Below are 26,645 nucleotides of genomic sequence, written 5' to 3'. Positions count from 1 at the left end.
TGTTTGTGAAAGAGGTTGCTCATGGGTGTGTAAAGTCACAAGAAACTCAAGCGATGGTATTTCAGAAAAGAAATGACAATGCATACCCACAATTAAGTAAAAGATTTCCTATTTCTGTCTACCAGGGTGTTGACCCTTGGTTATCATAGTAACTTCCCTGTTGAAGCATCCATGGCTCTTCAGAGGGGGAAGAAAGACCTGCTAATGAATTTCCTCAGAGCCCCCTTCATGTCCCTGTTCCTTAGGCTGTAGATGAAGGGGTTCAGCATGGGGGTGACCATGGTGTACATTCTGAGGCCACTTCCCCCTTTGAGGAGGAGGGGGAGAAGGCAGAACCGAGGTACATTCCTTACCCTGGCCCATAGAGTAAGGAAATGACTGTTAGGTGAGACCCACAGGTGTAAAAAGCTTTGTACTTCTCCACTGAGGATATTTTCAACATGGAGGAAATAATGTTAGAGAAAGAGAAAGGACCCCAGTCAGCAGAGGAGCACACAGCAGGCCAGTCACTGAATACAGCACAATGTAATTGCTGAGAGCATCAGAACAGGTGGTCACATGCACCTCAGGCAATTCACAAAAGAAATGGGTAATTTACGTGCATGTGTACAACAAGAGATGCAGCACAATCAGACTGCAGGAGGAGGGTGACTAGGACACTGACAAACCAAGAGACTAGAGCCAGCAGGTAACAGAGGTGTGGGTTCTTCATGAGAGTATAGTAGAGGCAGTGACATATGACTATAACGTGGTCATAAGCCATCACAGTCAGGAGGAGATTGTCCAAACACACTAATACTGAGGAAAAAAACATCTGGGTAATGCAGCCTGCATAGGTGATGGCTTTCCTCACTGTCCAGATGTCCACCAGAGTTTTGGGAACTATGGTGGAGTTGAAACAAATATCAGAAAAAGACAGATGTGAGAGGAAGAAGTACATGGGGGTGTGGAGGTGGGAGTGAGAGCTCACAGAAGGATGAAGAGTAGATTACTGAACACGGATACCAGGTACCTGGACAATAACAGCTCAAAGAGGAGGGGCTACAGTTCTGTATCCTCTGAGAGGCCCAAGAGGAGGAATTATGAGACACCTGTTTGGTTTTCTGCATCCATGGAGCTGATGATTCTGCCAGACAAGTGACAAAGCAATGCTAATTAAAACAGACTAATAAGAGCCCCCAATATAAAAAATATTTTTATCATATTATTGACCACACAAACTCCCCTCCCCCAAGAAATAAACATATACTTTGGCTAATAATTTAGTTTTCATTCACTGGGAGCAATTATGAATGTCACTATCTTATACAGGTAACATTTTCAAGGATAATCTCTTCCCTCCTTCTGGTCTTTATCACAAATCAGTCAAAATTGCCTTCAAAATCTGTCTCAAGAAAACATCAACATCTGTAGTTTGCAGCACAGCACCAGCCCCTTTCAGATGTACCACATCAATGGTTGAACATTTTTCTTTTAAGGTCACAGAATTTGCCTCTTGGATGATTCTGTCTTTTTCCATGTTTCTTTAATACTCCAGCAGAGCTACGTGTGTTGGTGATGCCCTAGCCCCATTGCTCCCCCGCAAAACAACTAATTTGATAAGAGAGTGGTGTCTAGCCAATCTGAGAAAAGTTTCCCTAGGGTAACTTACAAATGAAACTCATATTTTAGTTAATAATTGGAAAGGGTGGACCTGATGGCACACATCTCCAAGGGTCTGGGATTTCCAGTTGGCTCTCACTAGGTTTGCAAAAAGGCAGCATATATTCCAGAACCAATGTAGTGAAGCACTAAGCTAGTGTGGCAGTAAGTATCAAGTCAAATGAGGATCCTAGAATCTGACTGCTCCATTATGAATCCTGGCTCTACATCTCACTGATCTTGGCCAAGTTCTCTGATCTCTCAGTATCTTGGTTAGCTACTTGGTGAAATGGGATTAGTACTGGTAAGTACTCAACAGGATGGTTGGGAGGGATAAATACATTGATGTTTGAAAGAACAAGGCCTGGAACACTATGGAAACCTAGAGAAATCCTGGCCCAATACATTTTAGAAGTTGGGAAATACAGTCTGCGGGGCTGAAGGCAGTGAGGCAAGTACTTAAAATGGGATATTGTAGATAATTTGGCATAAAAGAATATGAAATGGAGAGAGAAATGGAAAGAGGTGGACCTTGGTTCTGATGCTTTCCAGGTTGGGGAGAAGCCCTTCAAGACTCTGATCATCTTCTAACCCTGCATTCTGTATAAATATGTTTGTGTTTTCTGTTAATATTCCTTTTTCTATGGAATCTGGTTTAAATAACTTCAATTGAAGAGAGCATGAACTAGATTAAATAATTGAAAAATAGGAAACCTTAAAAATACTTTCTCATATAAATAAAATATACCAGTGAGGAGGGAAAATGACCAGAGTAATAAAATTATTTATTTGGGTTGCTATGCCCTTCAAAAATGCTTCCAAGCATAGTAAAATTTTCTAGGTGTTCCTATTATGGTGTTATATGACAGTAATAAAAACAGCTGCAAAGTAATATGAAAATATTAAAATGAATTCAGTGTGACCAGGAAGTATATGTCCTCTCAGGTTAAGACTGCTTAAAATTAAGAAATATATTGTAGATTCGTATACTGATACCTCACACAAATAGATATATTCTGAAAATGATGACACATAATTTTCAAAAATTTAAAGACATTTGCAAATTTTTAAGGGCCAAAAATAAATCAGTAAATGAAATAAAAGTGCTTCTAATGGCCAGGGTGTGATAATACAATATGTGTCATTGAAGCATCACTTATAGCACATAAAGAACGAGAAACTATTTCCCCAAATGATAAAGAAAATCTAGCTCAAATGAACATGCAGTATCATACCGAGCCCTAAAAGGACAGTCAGATTACCATGGAAGTTATCAGTAAGAAAAGAGTGTCTTCCCTGACACCTATGGTCAGTTAATCTTTGACAAGGGAGGCAAGAACATAAAATGGGAAAAAGAAAGTCTATTCAGCAAGAATTGCTGGGAAACCTGGACAGCTGCGTGCAAAGCAAAGAAACTAGAACACACCCTCACACCATGCACAAAAATAAATTCCAAATGGCTGAAAGACTTAAACATACGACAGGACACCATCAAACTCCTAGAAGAGAACATAGGCAAAACACTCTCTGACATCAACATCATGAATGTTTTCTCAGGTCAGTCTCCCAAAGCGATAGAAATTAGAGCAAAAATAAACCCATGGGACCTTATCAAACTGAAAAGCTTTTGCACAGCAAAGGAAACCCAAAAGAAAACAAAAAGACAACTAACCTCCGGAACCAAGGACTCGGTGCCCAGCCCCCACCGAGGCGTCTTAATTTTTGGTGACTGTGCCCGTAGTTCAGATGGTCTGTTCAGTTCTTGATCGGCATTTCAGTACTCCAACTTACTGCTACACTCTTCTCTGCATCTGGAGATTCCTCCGGTTCATTTGATCTTTACCCCTAGTAGGTGAATTTCCAGGGTTCAGGATCCCTTTCTCCTCTGCAGTTCCCTTTTGGTAGTGCCTGTCCAGCTGGGATTCACCTTCTCTCACTCCTCTTTTCTCTTATTTTACCTAGTAATGTCACGAACTTCTTGCCATTATTGGAGTTTAGGTTCTTCTGCCAACGATTGGTTGCTGTTCTGTGCGAGTCATTTATCCTGTAGATTTTTTTTTTTTTTTTTGTGATTGTGGGATAGGGCGAGCGTGTCCCCCTACCCTTCCACCATCTTGTCTCCTCCAATTTCATATTGGTGTGGAGTTTTCTGCATTTACGTATGCTATAGCTTCTTTATTCATTCTTCCACTGATGGGTATTTGAATTATTCTCAGTTTGGTGCTATCCAAAATTCCACTGCCACAAACATTTTTAAACATGCTTTGTAGACATAAGCACCAATTTCTGTCAGGTATATACCTGAATGGGGGAGCTATGCTGTAGAGTAGGAGTATGTTTAAACTTGGTAGAGGTGCCAGAGACTTACATCGATTTATACTCTAGTATAAGGATACTAGCCAACTAGTAGTGTGTGAAAGTTCCCATTGCTCCAAGTCCTTGCTAGCTCTTGGTATTGTCAATCTTTTGGATTTTAGCTCCTCTGGGGGATGAATTATTTGCTATCTTGGTATGTCTATTGATGATGCAGCAGAGACTTGGATAAATATGTCTGCGCAAGAAAGAGGGCATAAATGTCACTAAAGGAAGTTCATGGGTAGCAGTTGCTCATGGGTGTGTGAATTCAGAAGAAACTCAAGTGATGGTATTTCAGAAAAAGAGGGACAGGCACGCACTTAAAGGATTTGAAGATTCTGTATTTCTGTCTACCAGGGTATTGACCCTTGGTTATCATAACTCCCCAGTCACAACATCCATGGCTCTTCACATGGAGAAGAAAGACCTGCTGAAAAGCTTCCTCAGGGCCCTCTTCATGTCCCTGTTCCTCAGGCTGTAGATGAAGGGGTTCAGCATGGGGATGACCATGGAGTATATCACTGAGGCTACTGTTCCCATTGAGGAGGAGGAGGGGAAGGCAGAACTGAGGTACACGCCTAACCCTGTCCCGTAGAATAAGCAAATGACTGTTAGGTGAGACCCACAGGTGGAAAATGCTTTGTACCTCCCCTCCACTGAAGACATTTTCAATATGGAGGAAATAATCTTAGAGTAAGAGAAAATGATCCCAAACAGTGGAACAACAGCCAGAAGACCAACTGTAGAATACAGTGTAACATAATTAGTGAGAGCATCAGAGCAGGCAGACTTGAGCACCTCTGTCATTTCACAGAAGAAGTGGGCAATTTCTGTGTGTGCGCAGAACGAGAGACGCAGCACCATCAGACTGTGGAGGAGGCAGACCAGGACACTGGCAAGCCAAGAGACTAGAGCCAGCAGTCCACAGAGGTGTTTGTTCATCATAATTGTGTAGTGCAGGGGGTGACAGATGGCCACAAAGCGGTCATAAGCCATCACACTCAGGAGGAGGTTGTCCAAACACACAAATGCTGAGGAAAAAAACATCTGGGTGATGCAGCCTGCATAAGTGATGGCTTTGCTCTCTGTCTGGATGTTCACCAGCACTTTGGGAACTACGGAGGAGTTGACACAAATATCGGAAAAAGACAGGTGGGAGAGGAAATAGTACATGGGGGTGTGGAGGTGGGAATCAGAGGTGATAGTGAGGATGATAAGCAGGTTCCCAAGCACAGAGACCAGGTACATGGATAAGAATAGCACAAACAGTAGGGGCTGAAGTTCTGGATCCTCTGAGAAGCCCGAGAGGAGGAATTCTGAGACACCTGTTTGGTTTTCTGTATCCATGTATCTGTTAATTCTGCCAGGTAACTGACAAACCTATGCTAATTAAAACAAACAAACATGAGTCCCCCATATAAAAATACTTTTATCCTACTGGTAACCCCCCTCAAAAGAAAAAAAAACAAACAGGAAAAATATGTACTTTGGCTAACAATTTAGTTTTCATTCCCTGGGAGTGATTACAAATGTCATTATCTTTTACAGGTATCATTTTCAGGGATAATCTATTCCCTCTTCTGAGATTTATCACAAATTAGACTTTGCATACAAAATCTGTCTCAAGAAAGCATCAACCTCTGTGGTGCCCAGCTTGGCATCAGCCCCTTTCCAATGGAGCACATCAATGGTTTGAACATTCTTCCTTTGGAGGTGCTGAAATTTGCCTCTTGGAGGATTCTGCCTTGTCCCACATTTCTTTAGTCCTCTAGCCAAACTATGTGTGTTGGTGGTGCTCTGGGCCCACTGCCCCCTGACAAGAACTAATTTGATGAGAGAGTGGCATGTGGCCGAATCTGGCCATCAGCTTCCATGAAGATATTTAGAAATAAAACTCATATTTTAGTTAATAACCAGAGGGGGTAGACCTGATGGGACACATCACCTGAAGGTCTGGGGTTAGGGGTGACCATAGTTATGCTTGAAAATAAGGCAGCCTATGAGTCAGAACCAGTGTACTGAACTGTGAAGCTAGGTGTGGTGGTCAGGATCATGTTAAATTAGGAATCCTAGAGTCAGACTGCTATGCCATGAATCCTGGCTCTACTCTTCATTGCTCTTGGCCAAGTTCTTGGATTTCTCAGTACCTCAGTTTCCTACTTGGGACATGGGATTTTAATGATGCTCATGGGATTTTAATGATACCTACTCTGTAGGATTGTCGAGAGGAATAAATGGGTTGATGTTTTAAACAACAGTGCCTAGAACATGATGGAAACATCGGAAATCATGGCTCAACACATTTTAGAATTTGGGAAATATAGTCTGTGGAGCTGAAGGCAGTGAGTCAAATACTTAGAGAGAATGGGATATCGTAGATCATTGGCTTAAAAGAATATGGGAAGGAGAGAGAAATGGAAATCAACAGAAATGATGACCTTGGCTGTGAGGCTTTCCAGTTTGGGGAGCAGCACCTTCAAGACTTCTGGTCACCTTCTTCATTCTTTTTAAATACATATACGTGTTTTCTGTGAATCTTCCCTTTTCTGTGGAAGCTGGTTTCACGGGGTTTCTATAATTTCAATCAGGAGCGCATTCACTAGATTAAATCCTAAACAATAGGGAAGAATCAAAATTCATTCTGATAGGAATAAAATATACCAATGAAGAGGAAAAATTTGTGGAGTGACAAAATGATTTGTGTTGCTATGAGCTTCAAAAATTCCTCCAGCCATATTAAAACTTTTCTAAGCATTCCTTTTATGATGTTATATGGCAGAATACAAACAGCTGCCAAAAATAGTACAAAAATATTAAAATGAATTCAGTGTGACCATGAAGCATTTATCCTCACAATTGAAGTCTGCTAAAAAATTAAGAAATATATTGTACCAAAATTACCCTTAAGAAATATATATTAAGAAAGATATTGCACAAAATTACCCTTACCAAAATTTAAAGTCATTCGTAATTTTTAAAGTGCCAAAAATAATTTAGTAAATAAAATAAAAGTGCTTCCAGCGGTCAGGGGGATTATAACACAAGCTGTGTTGTTGGAGGGTCACTTATAGCACACAAAGAAAGAGATGCTATTTCTCCAAATGATAGGGAAAATCTAGCTCAAATGCTCAGGCAGTATCATACCAAGCCCTGAAAGGGCAGTCAGATTACAGGGAAGTTATCAGTAAATTTATCAGTTTACTAGTCCCATTACCATTGAAGTTATCAGTAGAAGATAAATCACTATCATTTAATTCAACTAGAGTCTGGTCCACTTAGAAGCCACATGCCTACATTTTTTCAGAAATTTTTAGTAGAAGCTCACAGCCACTACTCATGTCCCTGTCCCTAGAATCACTTAACTGCTCACAAAAGCCTTCTCCACATGCACATATACACGGTTCTCTTTCTGAAAGCACTTACTAAGCCCACATTGATCATCCAGGTGATAGCAGGGAAGAAAATCTGGTTGCACTGATGGATGGAAAGATGGATGGTGAGAGATCCCCAGAAAGAAAGTTGGTATGAAGTCCAGATACCACCTGGAATAGGCAAGGTGATAATATTCTTCCTGGTCTGGGGTAAGTGAGCTGGGAGCACAGGGACACACAAGGAACATTTATCCTTTCAGGGCATCCGAGGTTGAATTCCCAAAGCACCTAATTAAATAAATGTTCCTAGTGTGACTCCTTCTAAACAGCTTTGCCCTTGGGAAAGAAAGAAGGAACCATGATAAAATTGGAAACTGTGCCTGACAATTCTATTTCCACATGGGATATTTGTGGACAGTTACATTTTTTTCACATTACGAGATCCCCTCTCCTTAGGCATGATGTCATGCAGGGCTCAGGAGTCTCTCTGAAAAATATCCCATTAGAATCTAAACTACTCATTCTTTGCCAATCAACATCCTTAAAGAGCAATTCCATAGGGCCATCTAAGTACCTGTCAGCACCCTAAATCAAAGACTTGCTCTTTCAGACCTGAATATCTGAATATATTTTTCAGAATATATGAAAATATTAGAGTTTATGAATATATTCTTCACAGTCATATGAATATATATGAAGTTGTATAAATAATACACAACTCCATTGCTCCTCTATGTGTTACTCATCCCTAAAATAGAGACAATAACTCTTAGGTCAGGATTATTATTAAATGAATGAATAGTAATAAAGAGTGTGGTATTCACTGTTAAGAAAACTTATTAACGGAAGTACCAGCAATGAAGACCACACTCTTTATTAATATTCATTTATTTAATAATAACCTTACCTGAGGGTTATTACCTCTATTTTAGGGTGAATAACACAGTAGAGAAGATGATCAATTTGCTTCAGTCATATGCTGTAAATGGCAGAGTTGGGATTGGATCAGATGCCTGACTTTAGAATAGATGGAAAACTGTGATATGCATATTGGAAATAAAATCAGGCTTTCAGGAGTTGCTGTTGTGGTGCAGTAGGTTCAGGAACTGACTGTAGAGGTTTGGGTCACTGCAGTGACTTTGGCTTGATCCCTGGTTCAATCCCTGGCTGGGTGCAGCGGGTTAAAGTCTCTGGCAATACCACAGCCCTGGTATAGGTCGCAGCTGAGGCTTGGATTCAACCTCTAGCATGGGAACTTCCAATGCCACAGGTCTAGCCACTGAAATAAAATAATAAAATAAATAAAATAAAATAATGCATCTATAAGACAATGCGGGGAGGAACACAAGCATAGAATTAGAACAAGTTGGTTTTCACATGGTAAAAGGAGATCTCTACATCTCACTGAACAAAATAAAACATAGTTGAAAAGTGTCCAAGACGGCAAAGTGGGAAACCCTGAGCTCACTTTCACGCACAGGAACACTGTATCCCTGGGTCAGAGAGCCATGGAAGGGAAGGGCTAGAGCTGCTTGGGGTCTTAAATCTATGAGGTCCTTCTATCATCCATTGGTAACAGCTCTCCAGTGAGTTTTTCAGGGTGTGCAAAGCAGACAGCTCTAAATGACTTCAAATGTGATTGTTTGAGCTATTTTTAAAAACTGGATGCCTGAAAAGTTGAGTTTGGTGCTGACAGGCTTTTGCACTGAAGAGTGATAACCCACAAGGAAGCTATAAACATCCTTTGGGCCAATAGACAGAGGCCATCATGGGCTCATTCATGTAACAAGAGCAAAACATTTCCAAGGGAAGTGAAATCTAACATTCTCTGTCTTTACTTCATATACTTTGTGGTGTCTTGGGAGGCTAGGGCTCTCAATGCAAGAGTAGTGAGAAATCCAGGAAAATTTCATTTTCCCAGAAAGGAGTAGGAGAAAGCTGTCCCATTGAACTTTTGTTTTTTGATAATGAAAATGTATTATATCTTCACTGCCCAAATATGGTCCTAGGCACATGGGTTAGTGAGTACTTGAAATGTGGTGAATAGTCATGGGTAGCTGATGGTTACCATCTTGGACTGCACAGTGATAGACTATGAGACAGCTCCAGAGATGACGGGCAGCTGAATAAGATGAGGATATTTGTTCTGGACATATATCCAGACAAAACTTTAATTCAAAAAGATACTTGCACCCCTATGTTCCTTGCAGCACTGTTCACAATAGCCAAGGCATAGAAACAACCTATATGTCCACCGACAGATGGATTATGAAGATGTGGTGCATATATGCAATGGAATATTATTCAGCTATAAAAGGACAAAATAACACCATTTACAGCAACATGGATATAGCTATAGATTCTTTTTTTTTCTTTTTTTTTTTTTTGTCTTTTTGCTATTTCTTGGGCCGCTCCTGTGGCATATGGAGGTTCCCAGGCTAGGCGTTGAATCAGAGCTGTAGCCACCGGCCTACACCAGAGCCACAGCAACATGGGTCAGAGCCATGTCTGCAACCTACACCACAGCTCACGGCAACACCAGATCCCTAACCCACTGAGCAAGGGCAAGGACCAAACCCACAACCTCATGGTTCCTAGTCGGATTCGTTAACCACTGCGCCACGACGGGAACTCCTAGCTATCGATTCTTATAGTAAGTAAAGCAAGTCTGAAAGAGAAAGACAAACACCATATGATGTCACTTATATGTGTATTCTAAATATGGCACAAATGAACTTACCTATGGAAGAAACAGATTAGGGACACGGAGAGCAGACTTGTGTTTGCTGGAGGAGGGGGAAGGGATTGGGATGGACTGGGAGTTTGTGGTTGGTAGATGCAAAATTTTACATTTAGAATGGATAAGTAATGAGGTCCTACGGTACAACACAAGGAACTCTGTCCAATCTCTTGGGCTAGAAGATGGATGAAGATAGTATGAAAAAAAGAATGTTTATAGATATATGACTAGGTCAATTTGCCATACAGCAAAAATTGAAGGGACTTTGTAAATCAACTATATTTTAATAAAAATTAAAACAGATAAATCAGGGCCTTGACATGAGCACAGGATTAGGGAGACAAGCAGCCCACCATCACATGAACCTCCTTTTCTCTTTTTTTCTGGAAGACTTAGGGGAATAATTCTCTGGAAACCATTCAGTGAATTAAACGTACATGCCCACATAAGACTTGCTACTCTTTTATTGTTTCCATACCTCTCACCCACATGTATCCTGCACCAAACCATCTTTGGTCCCTGAAAATGTTCCACTCTGCCCACTGGCTTGCCCACACCCTAAGAACACTCTCCTTTATCTTCATCAACTTAAATCTTCCTAAATCATGAAGGAAAAAGTGCTCACAGGCTTGCTTGTGCCTCAGGCTGAAATCTAGTAGATATATAGATAAATAGATAGATAGATAGATGATAGATAGATAGATAGATAGATAGATAGATAGATAATGTACATACACTCTATTGTACTAGGATGAAGCCATATTACAACAAAGATAGCATATATTTGGTTTTGTTATTTAACAAAACCTCAAGAGGGCACGCTGTGGTATACATTTACTATACACAGTCAACCCAAAGTTGGCAAATACAGGTCTTGGCTCCTAGGGAGCAAACAATCAAGAATTTAGCAAAGAGAAGGGAAGAGAGTGAGTCAGTGAGGAACAGGACTACAAGAAATCTAAACAGGGAGTTTCTGATAGTTTCTTATTAATATAATCAAAGGTATTTGCACAAATGAGTTAACATGTTTTCCTCCCTGAGATCTCTGTACACTATATATATATACATATATATATATATATATATATATATATATATATATAGAGAGAGAGAGAGAGAGAGAGAGAGAAATTTATGACTATACCTGTGACCTATGGAAATTCCTGGGTGAAGGACTGAATTCAAGCCACAGTTGTGACCTACACCACAGCTGCTGCAATGCCAGATACTTTAACCCACTATGCCCAGACTGGGATTCAGTCGACACTTCCACACCAATACTAGCCTCTGCTGTCAGATTTTTAAACCACTGTGCCACAGTGGTAACCCCACTTTGGCTTTATTTAAGTCAAGACTTCATCTAGGAAAGAAAACCTACAGGTTGAATGACATATATTAATTTTTGAAGACATATATTAATTTTTTAATTTTTTTGTATAAAAAAATAACATACATAAATCTTCAATGCAAGAACTTTAATGATGCATATACTCATGTAGCTACTTACCTAGATTGAGATATAAAGCACTTTCATCACCCCAAATGTGTCTTTGTGCCCTGATCCAGTCAATACCTCCCCACCCCAAGGGGCCCACTATCCTGACTCCATTCTCCATTGGGTGGCTTTGCCTGCTACTAGATTTCATAAAGGTGAGATCATAAAACAAACACACTTTCATGCCATTCAAAATTATGTCTTTGAAGCTTGTCCATATTGTTGTACATAGCTCTAATTTCATCTTTTTGTATTGGTGTGGAGTTCTCTGCATTTTCTGCATTCTGTGTAATTTATGCCATATGCCATAATTTATTTATCCATTCAGCCACTAAGGGCATTTGAATTATTTCTAGTTTGGTGCTATCATGAAAATCACTGCTATCAACATTTTTAGATCTGCTTTGTGCACATAAGCACCCATTTCTGCTAGGTATATACCTGAGAGTTGGAGACCTCTGCCGTAGGAGTATATTTGCACTTAGTAGAAGTGCCAAAGTAATTGCATGGAGTTATACTTCTTGTATAACTATACTAGTATACTAATAGTTTCTGAAAGTTCCCATTGCTCCAAGTCCCTGCTAGTTCTTGGTATTTTCAAACATTTGAGTGTTTGCCATTATGGTGGATGAATTGATGATTATCTTGATATAGCTAATGACAATTCTCAGAGACCAAGTATAAACCCATCTGCAGAGGCAAGAGGGCATAAATGTCACTAAAGGTATTTCATGGGAAGTGGTTTCTTGTGGGCATGTAAACTCAAAAGAAACCCAAGTGGTGGTCTTTTAGAACAAAAGGGACAAGTCACATGCTCAAAGGAGTCAAATATTTGGTATTTCTGTCTACCAGGGTATTAACCCTTGGTTATCATAAAAACATCCCAGTCTCAGCATCCATGGTTCTTCACAGGGGGAAGAAAGACCTGCTGACACATTTCCTCAGAGCCCCCTTCATGTCCTTGTTCCTCAGGCTGTAGATGAAGGGGTTCAGTATGGGGATGACTGCGGTGTACATCACTGAGGTCACTGCCCCCTTTGAGGTAGAGGAGGAGGAGAAGGCAGAACTGAGGTACATGCCTAACCCTGTCCCGTAGAATAAGGAAATGACTGCTAGGTGAGACCCACAGATGGAAAATGCTTTGTACCTCCCCTCCACTGAGGACATTTTCAATACGGAGGAAATAATCTTAGTAAGAGTAAAGAATCCCAGTTACTGGAATAATAACCATCAGGCCCATCACAGAATACAGCACAATGTAATTGCTGAGAGCATCAGAACAGGTGGACTCAGGCACCTCAGCCAGTTCACCAAGAAGTGGGGTCTTTCCGTGTGTGTGTAGAATGAGAGATGCAGCACCATCAGACTCTGGAGGAGGGGAACAATGACACTGGCAATCCAAGAGACTAGAGCCAGCATGTTACAGAAGTGTTGGGTTCATCATGATTGTTTAGTGCAGGGGTGACAGATAGCCATAAATTTGTCATAGGCCATCATGACCAGGAGGAGGTTGTCCAAACACACAAAAACTGAGAAAAAATAGATCTGGGTAATGCAGTCAGCATAGGTTAGGTTATGGCTTTGCTTACTGTCTGGATGTTCATCATCACTTGGAAACCATGGTGGTGTCAAGACAAATATCAGAAAAAGACAGGTGTGAGAGGAAGAAGCCTATGGGGTGTGGAGGTGGAAGTTGAAGCTAACAGCCAGAATGATGAGTAGGTTCACGCACACCAAGACCAGGTACAAGGAGAAAAACAGCCCAAAGAGGAGTGGCTGGAGTTCTGGGTCCTCTGAGAGGCCCAGAGGAAGAATTCCAAGACACCTGTTTAGTTTCTTACATCCATGGAGCTGATAATTCTGCCGTGTAACTGACAAAGCAATGAATGGAATGGAGTCCACAAATGAAAAATATTTTTATCATATTAGTGACACCCCTCCCCCTCAAAAAACAGAAAAAATGTAAACTTTGGCTAACAATTTAGTTTTCATTCAGTAGAAGCAATTACAAATGTCGTTATTTTATACAAGTAACATTTTCATGGATAATCTCTTCCTTCCTTCTAATTGTTAGCACAATTTAATCTTTGCCTTCAAAATCTATCACTTCAAAAAAGAGTCCATCAGCCTCTGTGGTGTCTAGCTCAGCATCAGCCCCTTTCAGATGATTTGACCATTCATCCTTTGGAGGTGCCAAAATTTGCCTCTTGGAGGATTCTGCCTTTTCCCACTTTCACTTAGTATTCTAGCACAGCCATGTGTGTTGGTGGTGCCTTGGCCTCATTGCCCCCTGACAAGAACTAATTTGGTAAGATTGTGGTGTCTGGCTCAATCTGGACAATGAGCTTCACTGGAGAAACACTCATATAAATCTCATATTTTAATTAATAATCTGAGGGGGTGGACTTGATGGGACAAATCAACTAAGCTTCCGGGGTTGAGGCTAGCCATCACTATGCTTGCACAGAAGGTAGCCTATGCTTCAGAACCAGTGTACTGAACTGCTAAGCTATGTGTGGTAGTAAGGATCATGTCAAATTATAAATCCTAGAGCCTGACTCCTCTGCCACAAATCCTGGTTCTACTCTTTGCTAACCACTGCCAAGCTCTCTGATTTCTCAGTACCTCAGTTTCCTACTTGATGAAATGGGATTATTAATGGTACTTACTGCACAGAATGGTTGAGAGTGATAAATGAGTTTATTTACTTAATTTTATTTTTTGCTTTTTAGTGATGCACCCATGGCATATGGAGGTCCCCAAGCTAGGGGTCTAATCGGAGCTATAGCTGCCAGCCACAGCCACAGCCACAGCCACATCCACAGCCATGCAGGATCCTTGACCCACTGAGCAAATCCTGGGATTGAACCCACGACTTCATGGTTACCAGTCAGATTCTTTCCCACTACACCGCAACAGCAACTCTGAGTTTATGTTTTAAAGAACAGTGCCTGGAACACTATGGAAACCTAGAGAAATCATGGCTGAATATATTTTAGAAGTTGGGAAATGGCATCTGAAGATCTGAAGGCAGTGAGGTAAGTCCTTAGAGGAATGGGATATCATAGAGTACTTGGCATAAAATAATATGGGAAGGAGAGAGAAATGGAAACACATGGAATTAATGACCTTGGTTGTGAGGCTTCCAGGTTGGGGAGCAGCCCTTTAAGATTTCTTCTTGCCTTCTAACTCTCATTCTGTTATGTATGCTTGTGTTTTCTGTTAGCGTTCCCTTTTCTATGGAAACTGCTTTCTCTTAGTTTCTACAAACCACATTCAAGAAAGCATTTACAGAGTTCCTGTCATGGCGCAGTGGAAACAAATCTGACTAGGAACCATGAGGTTGCAGGTTTGCTCAGTGGGTTAAGGATCTGGTGCTTCTGTGATGATGTGCTGCTGTGGCATAGGCTGGCAGCTGTAGCTCCGATTGGACCCCTAGCCTGGGAACTTCTGTATGCCCTGGGTGCGGCCATAAAAGCAAAAAAAAAAAAGAAAAAAGTGCTGCCATTTGCAACAACATGGGCAGACCTTATGCTAAGTGAAGTAGACAATCACAGAAAGACAAATTCTGCATGATTCTACTTATATGATTCATCTAAAATAGTCAAATTCATAAAATCATGTAGTGGAAAAGTGGTTGCCAGGGGCTGGCAGGAGAGGGAAATAATATGAGAATTACTCATAAAACGGCGTAAAATTTCAGTGAATGAAGATGAACAAGCCCTACAGATGTGCTGTACAACAGTGTACCTACAGTCAATTATAATATATGAATATTTCAAAATCTGTTAAAAAGGTAGATCTCATGTTAAGTGTTGCTTCCACAATCAAAAAAATTAACTGAGAAAATAAGAATACCATCAGATTCTTGCTATAGAGACCCAATTCTCCCTAAAATCACTCGGTCATTTGAATGCATTTGATGATTATAAACTCACATGTCAATAGAGGTTAATTTAACAAGTCTGTGGGAATGTAAATTGTGCAGCCACTGTGGAGAGCAGTATGGAGGTTCTCTAAAAAAAAAACTAACATAGAGTTACTGTATGATCCTGTAGTCCCACTCCTGGGCATATATCTGGAGAAAACTATCATTTGAAATGATGCATGCACCCCCATGTTCACTGCAGCACCGTGCCAAGACATGGAAGCAAACTAAATGTCCATCAACAGATGAATGGACAAGGAAAAAGTGGTACATATATACAGTAGAATATGACTGGGCCATAAAAAGAATGATAATGCCATTTGCAGCAACATGGATGGACCTAGAAATTATCATATTAAGTGAAGGAAGTCACATAAAGACAAATATCATATGATGTCGCTTATATGTAGAATCTAAAAAATGATGCCACATAGACAAATGTGATACAAATGAACTGTGTTTACAAAACAGATGCAAAGACATAGAAAACATAGTTACCAAAGGGATGTGGGAGAGATAAATTAGGAGTTTGAGATTAACATATACACACTATATATAATAGATAACCAACAAGGATCTGCTCTATAGCACAGGGAACTATCTTCAGTGTTTTATAATAAACTATAATGCAAAGGGATATGAAAAGAATATATATATGCATATATGCATACATGCATAACTTAATCACTTTGCTGTACACATGAAACTAATACATGCACACAGAGTAAGTCTGAATTTTCTTATTAAGATGTATGAAACTGTCAACTCGGGAGGAGGAGTAAGGGTGAGATTCTTCCTGAGAAGGGGCAGGACCCAAATCCTATGAAGGAGATCTCTTGTAGTCCTGTACCATTAATATTAACAAACCCTCAGAGACTGAGATAATATGGGCCAATTTGGCTAATTATGAGCTCTGGGCATTGAGCTCTCAAGCCCAGACTCCTGTAAATAAGCAGCCTGTGCCCTGCAACATTTCAGTTTGTTGGTCCCAGTCCAGCTGGATCAGTACGTGTGTCTTCTTCTGTCATAGTCATTGTCTTCATCAAGGGGTCCATCTGACTCTGTCTTCCTGTCTGTCCTGTGAACAGAAACTGAACCTTCATCACTCACCCAGCCTGGGAAGGGCAATTGATCATTATTCCTTTGTCATGCCCCAGCGTGCCCTGCAGTGAGTACCACTGGAGATACTGAGTACAGGAGGGACTGGGGCAGGATGGTTTCTTCATCATCAGGATAAGCAGGACAGTTGGAGGATGAGCGAGTAGGGCACCAATACGCAGTCAGCTCAGAGGCATATGAAGTTGATGCTGTTGGTCTCAGTGAGAAGTCTTATTTCTGCTTTCCTCCCATACTGGCTCTAGTTCTGTTGGCATCTCTCTCACCAGAGCAGGAAATGAGTCCCTCTAAACTGTCCCCTAAACATTCCAAGATGATCATGAAGGTGTTTATGAGGATGATGCCAGATGATTATTTATGTGGTATCATGAATATTCATTAAAGATTCCCAAGGGCCAGGCTCTGAATTAAGTGCTCCACGTAGCTTATTTTTTTCATCTGCATAGTCACCCCTCAGATATATGTGTACAGGTTATTGTTCTTTTACAGCTGAGAGAAGGATGATAGGTTTTTTATTTATTGTAAATTGCACAAGATCATGGGATAGAATAGGATGAAGTCAGCTTTGAATCAAACAGCCTGACTGCAGACACAGACACCTGGCCAGCATTGTCCCTTTGCCAACCCAGTCATTTCACTTCTCTGGCCATTCCATCAAGCATCTCCGGTTACTGTGATCTTCACTTTGGAGGTTACCGGTAAACCGCAGTGGGGAGCTGTGGGTGGCACCAACCGTAGAAAGGATGGCTGAGATCATAGGCAGGATCACAGAAATCATTGGCTCATAACAGCTGAGGGCAGATCTCTGCTCCTGGATATTGCCTCACCTGTCCACTTCCTCCTCCATTCCTGTAATTCAGCCTTCTCCATTTAAATTGGAGACATAACATCATCCATACTCAGGAGACCAGAAACAGAGAGGATGTACAGAAGATGTGTCATTGGCTAAGACCTGTGGATCTCTGGTTTAAACTTCCTGAGTTGTATTAGTGTGAAGAAGTTAACTACCTGTGACTCAGAGATCCACCGTATAATTTTAAATCCTATCTGCTGCATTTATTATCTAGCGAGCTGGAGCAAGTTCTTAGTATCTCAGAGCATCGACATTGTCATCTGAGTTGATTTCGGTTTGATACCACCTCACTGAGTAAGAAACAGGGAATGGATACTGTCTATGTGGGTAAATATGGGATGGATGCATAAACTAAGGGCAAACTTTTTGATAAAAATATTATTAATTTTGATAACCCTAAGGTTCATATCATTTGGCCAAAGTATCTTGTGATCTGACATGTAATTTCGAATGAATACCTGACAAAACATTTTATTTTTGTCCCTACACAAGTAGATACTGAGCACTTAGATGGAAATGGCTGAGTCACACTGATTTCTCTCTCTCTTTCTTTCTCTTTCTTTCTTTCTGAATGGCCACACCTATGGCATATGAACGTTCCCAGGCTGGGGGTCGAATTGGAGCTGCAGCTGGGCCTATACCACAGCCACAGCAACATCAATCTGAGCTGAGTCTGCGACCCATGCCCAGCTTGCAGCAATGCTTGATCCTTAACTCCCCAGGTATGATAACTATTGAGTAGACCCTTCTTTGGGTCGCATAAACACAGAATAATCAATATGGCTTGCACACACTGATGCTTTCTTGCCTGTGCTTATGGGATGCCCCATAGGACAAGAGACAAGATAAAATGGTACTTGCCTGTGTGTATGTCATGGACTCTCAATGGGATCTATTATTTTCCACTTAATAGCTCCATGACATTGAATTACTCAAAGAACAACACAGTGATTTTCATAAATATTAAAAAGAAACGGCAGAAGGAGCAGGGGAAGGTACGTTTTATCATGTGGGCTCAGACACATTTTAGGATTCTAAGTCAGAGTTCCCATAATGGTGTAGTGGAATCAAATCTGAGTAGGAACCATGAGGTTGCAGGTTTGATCCCTAGCCTCGCTCAGTGGGTTACGGATCTGGCATTGATGTGAGCTGTGGTGTAGGTTGCAGGTGCGCCTCAGATCCCGCATTGCTATGGCTCTGGGGTAGGTCAGCTGCTACAGTTCCGATTAGACCCCTAGCCTGAGACCCTCCAAATGCTGTGGGTGTGGCCCTAAAAAGAGACAAAAAGACCAAAAAAGAAAAAGAAAAAGGATTCCAAGTCATTCTATGTGCATGCCCTGGGAAAAGAGACCCTTCAGATTTTCTGCCATATAACCAATTACATATACACAATGGAATGCTCCTCAGCCCTAAAAAGAACAAAAGAATGGCATTTGCAGCAACATGTATGCAACTAGGAATTCTCATACTAAGAGAAGTAAGTCAGAAAAAGAAAGACAAACACCATATGATATCACTTATATGTGGATCTAAAATATGGCACAAATGAACCTATCTACAAAACAGAAACAGACTCACAGACATGGAGAACAGACTTGGGGTCGCCAAGGGGGAGCAGGGAAGGAGTGAGAAGGACACCAAGTTTGGGGTTGGTAGATGCAAACTATTATATTCAGAATGGATAATCAACGAGGTCTTACTGTTCGGCACAGGGAACTATATCCCATCTCTTGGGATAGAACATGACAAAAGATAGCATGAGAAAAAGAATGTATACATATGTATGACTGGATCACTATACTGTACAGCAGAAATTGGCACAATGCTGTAAATCAACTATCCTTTAAGTAAAACTATAATCAAATAAAAGATTATTGAAACTCTCTTAGGGTTGCATTTTGTCCATAAACCCACTATTCCAAAAATAATTATAATTCTGGTACAAAGCAAGGACCAAATGTTTAAGTTCCACCACTCTAAGATGCCCCACATCTGTGGAGCTGGCTGTTATCATCTCAATTTCCAGATAAAGAACACCAGCACGTAGAGGCTGAGGCATTTATACACACATCTGTGACTTAGGATACTGAACCAGTGGTTTTAGGGGCACTGGTGGCACTAATATGATGGATTATAGATTTCCTATGATAACAATGCACTTTAGAGTCCGGTTTGAAAACCTGAGATATGGAAATATCATGTCCTTGTTAAGGCCAGGGATCGAACCTGCATCGTTATGGATACTAGTCAGGTTCTTAACCTACTGGTCACAACGGGGACTCCTGTTCAATGATTGAGAAGTGCACTGTATACTAATGCCATCTATGGGGTAATGAGGTTGTGACTTTGCATTTGCTAACCTATAGTTACCAAAATGTGAAGTCTACAAGAGTAAGGATTTTTTTTCTCTTTTTGGCAGGACCTGCTGCATGAAGATCCCAGGCCAGGGACTGAACCCATGCCACCGCAGAGTCCTGAGCTCCAACCATGGCAATGCTGTATTCTTAACCCACTGCACCATCAGGGAACTCCCAGCTAGACCGAGTTTAGATGTTACAGTCGAAAAGTTATTTTTCTAGGTTTTTTGACATGCAATTGATATATAGCACCGTATAAATTTAAGGTGTTCTGTATAATGACCTGACAAACATTTTATGAAATGATTACCACAATAAATTAATATCCATCATTGTATATAGAGAGAAAAAGTAAAAAGCATTTTTTTCTCGATATTTCTTAGGATTTGCTCTCCTACCTTTCAAATATACCACAGAACAGTGTCAACTATAGTCATTGTGTTGTATCATACACCCCTAGTACTTCTTATCTTATAAATGGAAGGGTGTACATTTTGACTCGTTTCATCCAATTCCCACTCCCCACCCCACCCCCAGCTTTTGGAAACTACACATCTTACCTCTTTTTCTCTGAGTTTAGGGTTTGTTTGTTTGATTTTAGATTCCACATATAAGTGAATTACATGACTTGTCTTTATCTGACTTATTTTGCTTAGCCTAATGCCTTCAAGGTCCATACATGTCAGAAATGGCAGGATTTCCTTCCTTCTTATGGCTGAATCGTGTGCCATTGTGTGTATATATCATGTTTTCTTCCTCTACTCACCCACTGATGGACACTTAGGTTGTTTCCATATCTTGGCTATTGTAAATAATGCTACAATGAACAGAGCGGTGCATGTAACTTTTCCTATTAGTGTTTTCATTTCCTTAAGATGAATACCCAAAAATGGAAAAGCGAATCACAGGGCAGTTTTATTTATTTTTTTAATTTTATTGGTGTATAGTGGACTTACAAAGTTGTGTTAGTTCAGGTGTTCAGCAAAATAAACCCATCATATATATATCCATTCCTTTTCAGATTCTTTTCCCCTATTCTAATATTGAGTAGACTTTCTTGTGCTATACACGTTACCTGTCTATTTTATATAGAGTGGTGTCTATATGTCAGCCCCAATACCCTATTTGTCCCAAAAGCATGTTTCCCCTTTAACCATAAAGGTGAGGAATTTCCACAGTGGCCAAACAAAGTTAATTCCCACCAGTGGTGCACAGGTTTCCCTTGAAAAGACTTTTAAAAGACAACCCACATATTGAGCATACATTTCTAGAAATAGGGGAAATCAGAAAGTCAAAGAATAATAAAAACCCATGAAGATAAAAGACACATAAAAAAACCTTTCTAGGAGTTCCCATTGTGGCACAGCAGAAACAAATCCAACTAGGAACCATGAGGTTGTGGGTTCGATCCCTGGCCTCACTCAGTGGGTGGAGGATCCTGCACTTCTATGAGCTATGGTGTAGGTTGCAGATGTGTTTCAGATCTTGCATAGCTGTGGCTGTGCCATAGGCCTGCGGCTACAGCTCCCATTAGACCCCTAGCTGGGGAACCTCCATATGCCAAGGGTGTGGCCCTAAAAAAGCAACAAAGACCTCCCCAACAAAACCCCCCAAAACCCCTTTCTAATTATGAACATTTGACTTTTATTTAGAGTCCAGATAACATAGTTCGAGGAATATCTAGATTATCAACATTCTGAGTCAAGAGAAATTCTTGTGTTATATCTGAATAAATTAAGGCTGATTCTAACTGTATTAATTAGAATGGTTTTCTTCAAAAAGGGAGAGGGATATTTCTTTTTTATATAACTTTTATGTTTTTATTAAACTTTAGTTGATTTACAATGTTGTGCTTTTTCTTACTCAATATATTTCATTAAAAGAATAGACTGTCCTTTGCCATGATCAGGGATTTGTTATCTCTCCATTTCCTTGCTCCTCTAACATTCTTTAAGCCAATGTATAGAAAGAGGTGAATAACGTAGAATCCAGTGAGAAAGGAGCTGTACGAAAACTGGATTTGGAACTTTGTGAAATAGTGCTGAAGGTACCAGGGTGTATGACCCCAAGTGTGAATATTGGCTTGTAAATATCCTAAATCCAAAATATGCACATAGTAGGACCGCATGCTCACTTACCTGTTTCCTTTCTTTCAAACCTCTCTCTCTTCTTTTTCAAAAGGTGTCAGAGATACACGGGACCACAAAATCTAACAAGTGTCTCAGAATTCTTGCTCCTGGGACTCTCAGAGGATCCAGAACTGCAGCCCTTCCTTCTTGGGCTGTTCCTGTCCATGTACCTGGTCACCATGTTGGGGAACCTGCTCATCGTCCTGGCTGTTACCTCTGACTCCCACCTCCACACCCCCATGTACTTCTTCCTCTCCAACCTGTCCTTGGCTGACATGGGCTTCACCTCCACCACTGTCCCCAGGATGATTGTGAACATCCAGACTCACAGCAGAGTCATCTCCTATGCTGGCTGCCTGACACAGATGTCATTTTTTATGCTTTTTGGATGTTTGGATAGTCTCCTCCTGACTGTGATGGCCTATGACAGGTTTGTGGCCATCTGTCACCCCCTGCATTACTTGGTCATCATGAACCCACGTGTCTGCAGCTTGTTAGTGTTGGTATCACTCCTCACCAGCCTTTTGGTCTCTCAGATGCACGGTTCGGTGGTGGTAAATGTTGCCTACTTCAGAGATGTGGAAATTTCTCATTTCTTCTGTGATCCTTCTCAACTCCTCAACCTATCCTGTTCTGACCCTTCCACCAATACCATAGTCATGTATTGTGTGGGTGGCATCTCTGGTTTTCTCCCTATCTCAGGGATCCTTTTCTCTTACTCTAAAATTGTTTCCTCCATTCTGAGAGTCTCCTCATCAGGTGGGAGGTACAAAGCCTTCTCCACCTGTGGCTCTCACCTGGCAGTTGTTTGTTTATTTTATGGAACAGGCCTTGGGGTGTACCTCAGTTCAGCTCTCTCACTTTCCCCCAGGAAGAATGCAGTGGCCTCAGTGGTATACACTGTGGTCACCCCCATGCTGAACCCCTTCATCTACAGTCTGAGGAACAGGGACATCAAAAGGGCCATGAGGAGGTTCTTTGGCCAAATGATCTAATTTCAGTATGTGGGTGTCACCCATTTGGAGTGTACTTTGGGAAATGTAGAAACATTAAACATGTAGACTTGAAATTCTCCCTCTCTTATGTCATCCTTTTTGTAGCTCCTATGGCCTTTGCTGTTCTCCTTGCTTAGCACCTGACTCTTGCTTCTTCTGTCCTTTCTTTAATGGGTCTGAGAAAGAGTTCTAGGATCTTTGCAGATCATAACCATCACATGACAGAATACTTGCTGCACACCTGAAGGTAAGACAACATTATAAATCAACTATACTCCAATATAAAATAAAAATTAAGGAGCTCCTGAGTTCCCTGGTGGCTCAGTGGGTTAAGGATCTGGCATTGTCACTGCTGTGGTGTGGCTTGATTGCTGGCCCAGGAATTTATTCATGCTGCAGGTGTGGCAAATAAAATAAAAGCATACACACAAAGTAAAATAATAAAATGAAAGGAAGAGTTCCTGTCATGGCTCAGTGGTTAACAAACCCAACTAGGAACCATGAGGTTGTGGGTTCGATCCCTGGCCTTGCTCATTGGGTTAAGGATCCAGTGTTGCCATGTGACGAGGTCTGCTTGTCTACCCAGGTCCTGAAGTCAGTGATGCCACAGAAATAAGAAGAAAGAGACACAGCAATAGAGAGGGGATCAGGGGGCTACAGCCTTCAAGAGGCAATAGCAACCCTCTGACCCAACTCATGGTTTTTATTTCTATGTTCTACTTCCTTGTACGTGCAGGGGATACATCAGTATTTTACTTCAAATAGAAGATAGCAAGATATGCTAGCATAGTTATTCCTAAGCACATAAATAAACTAATCATAAATGTTTTAGCCCTCCCAGGCCATAATTTGTTGTTTGCTTCAAGCCATCTATGGCCTCTCCCACAAATCCCCCAAGGCTCCAGTCCTGAGAATGTCAGAGCTGATGGTTTTCCATCAGCGACATTAATGCTTCAGCAATCTTGTTTTCGAGATACCATTCTTTGATGTTGTTCTCATTCGTTTTGCCTCAAGAGTCATGAGAGAGTCACAAGACTTTGTATAGACTGACATTCTACAGCCACTCTATGGCACCAGTCTTTTCTTTCCATTCTTCGTTACGTCACATATTCATGCCTCCAACAGCCATGAGCTGTGGTGTAGGTTGCAGACACAGCTCAGATATGCATTGCTGTGGCTGTGGCTTAGGCTGGCAGCTGCAGCTCTGATTGGAACCCCAGCCTAGGAACCTCCAAATACTGTGGGTGCAGCCATAGAAAAGAAAAAAAAGGCAACAAAATATATAATAATTAAAGAGGAGTTCCTGTTGTGGTGTAGCAGAAATGAATCTGAGCTCGTGAGTTTGATCCCTGGACTTGCTCAGTGGGTTGGGCATCTGGCATTGCTGTGAGCTATAGTATAGGTTGCAGATGCACATCAGATCCAGCATTGCTGTGGCTGTGGCTTAGGCCAGCAGATGTAACTCTGATTCAAACCCTAGCCTGGGAACTTCCACATGTTGGGGGTGTGGCCCTAAAAAGCAAAATAAATAAATAATAAATAAATAAATAGATAGTAAGGATAGTGTTCCTAAGATTCTTAATAAACTGAAATTGCCTTTGGTTTTTGCATGATTATGCTTATTTTGAATTACTTTTTAACCATGGTCATCACACCCACCTAAAGCATGTTCCGTATGCCCTTCTAATTTATTCAACTAAACTGGTGGATTTTCATTCTGTGCTAGAACAGTGTAAAAAATAATTCACTCTGTGCATTCTTGACAGCTCTTGATCTCAGCTTAAATTTTCACAGAGAATTTCAATACATCTTCTCAATTTCTTGCAGGGTTAATTTTGGGTTTGATAATTATAATTATATGAATGTTTTGTGGGAAGAACTTTTCTTTCTTTCTCTTTCTCTCTTTGGCCACACCTGTAGCATATGGAAGTTCGCAGGCCAGGGATGGAATGTGAGCCACAGCTGGCACCTACACCACCATGGTGGCAGTGCCAGGTCCTTAACTCACTGCACCACAGTGGGACCTTCAAGCTGTTCTCTTTTAGATGCTAGTGTAATTCTAAAAATTTCATGGATTCTTTTTGGAGTGATGAAAATGTTCTAGAATTGGATCATGGTGATACTTGTACAACTCTGTGAATATACTAAAAACTATTGAATTGTATACATTAGATGGGTGAATTTTATGGAGTGTGAATATCTCAATAATGTTAAAATAAAAAAAAATTTTTCCCAGATGACTAGCAAATGGGGTAACTTTCACCTACACTTCAACTTGTTATACAGGGCAGCTTTTTCTGACCAAATCATTTAAAGTCCCCTCTTCTGGATAGTACCCCATTCTATTACCAGTTCTGGAACTGTGATGAACAGAACAGCAGACATTATTCTCGAGGTAGATGCACATTGTTTGTAAGCAAAAATATATACATTGTTTTTTGTTTTTTGTTGGTTTTTTATTCTGGCATTATTGAGACATAATTGACATCATAACTTTCTACATAACTTTAATGTGTACACTATCATGTTTTGCGAAATGTTTACCAAAGTTAATTAACACATCCTTTACCTCAGGATTAATTAACACCTCCTTTACCTCAGCTAATTACCATATTTTTTGTGTGTTTTTGTTAGGGTAAGAAAAATAACTACTCTCACAGCAGTTTCAAGTATGCAACACTGTAGTGTTAGCCATTGTCACCATGATGTACATTAAATCCCTGCAATTTCCTCATCTGTCACTCAAACCTCTATTCTCATTCTTACCACCTCTCAGCCCCAGGCAACCACCATTCTACTCTGTTTCTATGAGTTCAGTATTCTCAGAATCTGCATAAACCAGGTCCTACATTTGTTGTCTTTCTCTGTCTGACTTAATTTCACTTAACGTAATGTTCTCAATTTCATCCACATTCTACCAAGTGCAGGAATTCCTTCTTTCCTATTGCTGTATAATATTCCATTTTGTGTACTACTAGTATGTCACATTTCTTTTTTCAAAAAATTTTATTTGAATATATAGTTGACTTACAAAGTTGCGTTATTTTTTTAATTCTTGCATTGATTGCTTTTTATCTTACTGATTTTGCTCTTAATTTCTTTTTTTAATTTTTAAGTTGATCTTTAAAATTTTATTTTTATTAGAGTATAGTAGATTTACAGTGTTATGCTAATTTCTGCTATATTTTTTAATTTTAAGTATATCACATTTCTTTGTCTTTCATCATCATCATTCATCATCAATGGACACTAGGTTGTTTCCTTCTTCTTCTTTTTTCTTGGCTATTGTGAAAGTTGCTGTAATGAATATGCCAATTGAGCTATCTTTTCCTGATAGTTATGACATCTATCTCCTTTGGACAAATACCCAGAAGTGGAATTGCTGTGTCATGTGGCCTGAGGTGGGAGGAGGCACTCTCCTACTGTTTCAGAAACCAGGGTTTTTTTTTAGGACTGGGTGAAAAGGAGCAATGGACTGCGGTCTTCATCAAATGGAGATACTGTTCCATACATTTCTAGATTGTCACCAGGGAATTTTTATTGAGATCAGGTGGTGCAATGAATTTGAGATTATGAATTAGCAAATGAACAGGACCTGAGTCTCAAAGTGCTGGGAGTCAAAGTTCTGATAAATGATGATGCCTGTGTGAGTGACAGCATCTGAG

The 26,645-nt window shown here is 40.5% G+C and overlaps 2 protein-coding genes across 2 annotated transcripts; one reads left to right on the top strand and one right to left on the bottom strand.

Moving 5' to 3' along the window:
* Nucleotides 4,405-5,343, bottom strand: LOC110259644 (olfactory receptor 7C1-like). Its single transcript, XM_021085129.1, has one exon. It carries the CDS (start codon nucleotides 5,341-5,343, stop codon nucleotides 4,405-4,407), a length of 939 nt encoding a protein of 312 aa, XP_020940788.1.
* Nucleotides 22,027-22,980, top strand: LOC110259761 (olfactory receptor 18-like). Its single transcript, XM_021085508.1, has one exon. The coding sequence runs from the start codon at nucleotides 22,150-22,152 to the stop codon at nucleotides 22,978-22,980; it is 831 nt and encodes a 276-aa protein (XP_020941167.1). The 5' UTR covers nucleotides 22,027-22,149.

This window comes from Sus scrofa, chromosome 2 (assembly GCF_000003025.6).
Source record: "Sus scrofa isolate TJ Tabasco breed Duroc chromosome 2, Sscrofa11.1, whole genome shotgun sequence".
In the NCBI taxonomy this organism is placed as follows: domain Eukaryota; kingdom Metazoa; phylum Chordata; class Mammalia; order Artiodactyla; family Suidae; genus Sus; species Sus scrofa.
This window is presented reverse-complemented; position numbering and strand designations above follow the sequence as displayed.

Coding starts and splice junctions, on each gene's coding strand:
- LOC110259761 (XM_021085508.1), top strand. CDS start 22,150: ATGTACCTGGTCACCATGTTGGGGAACCTGCTCATCGTCCTGGCTGTT.
- LOC110259644 (XM_021085129.1), bottom strand. CDS start 5,343: ATGGATACAGAAAACCAAACAGGTGTCTCAGAATTCCTCCTCTCGGGC.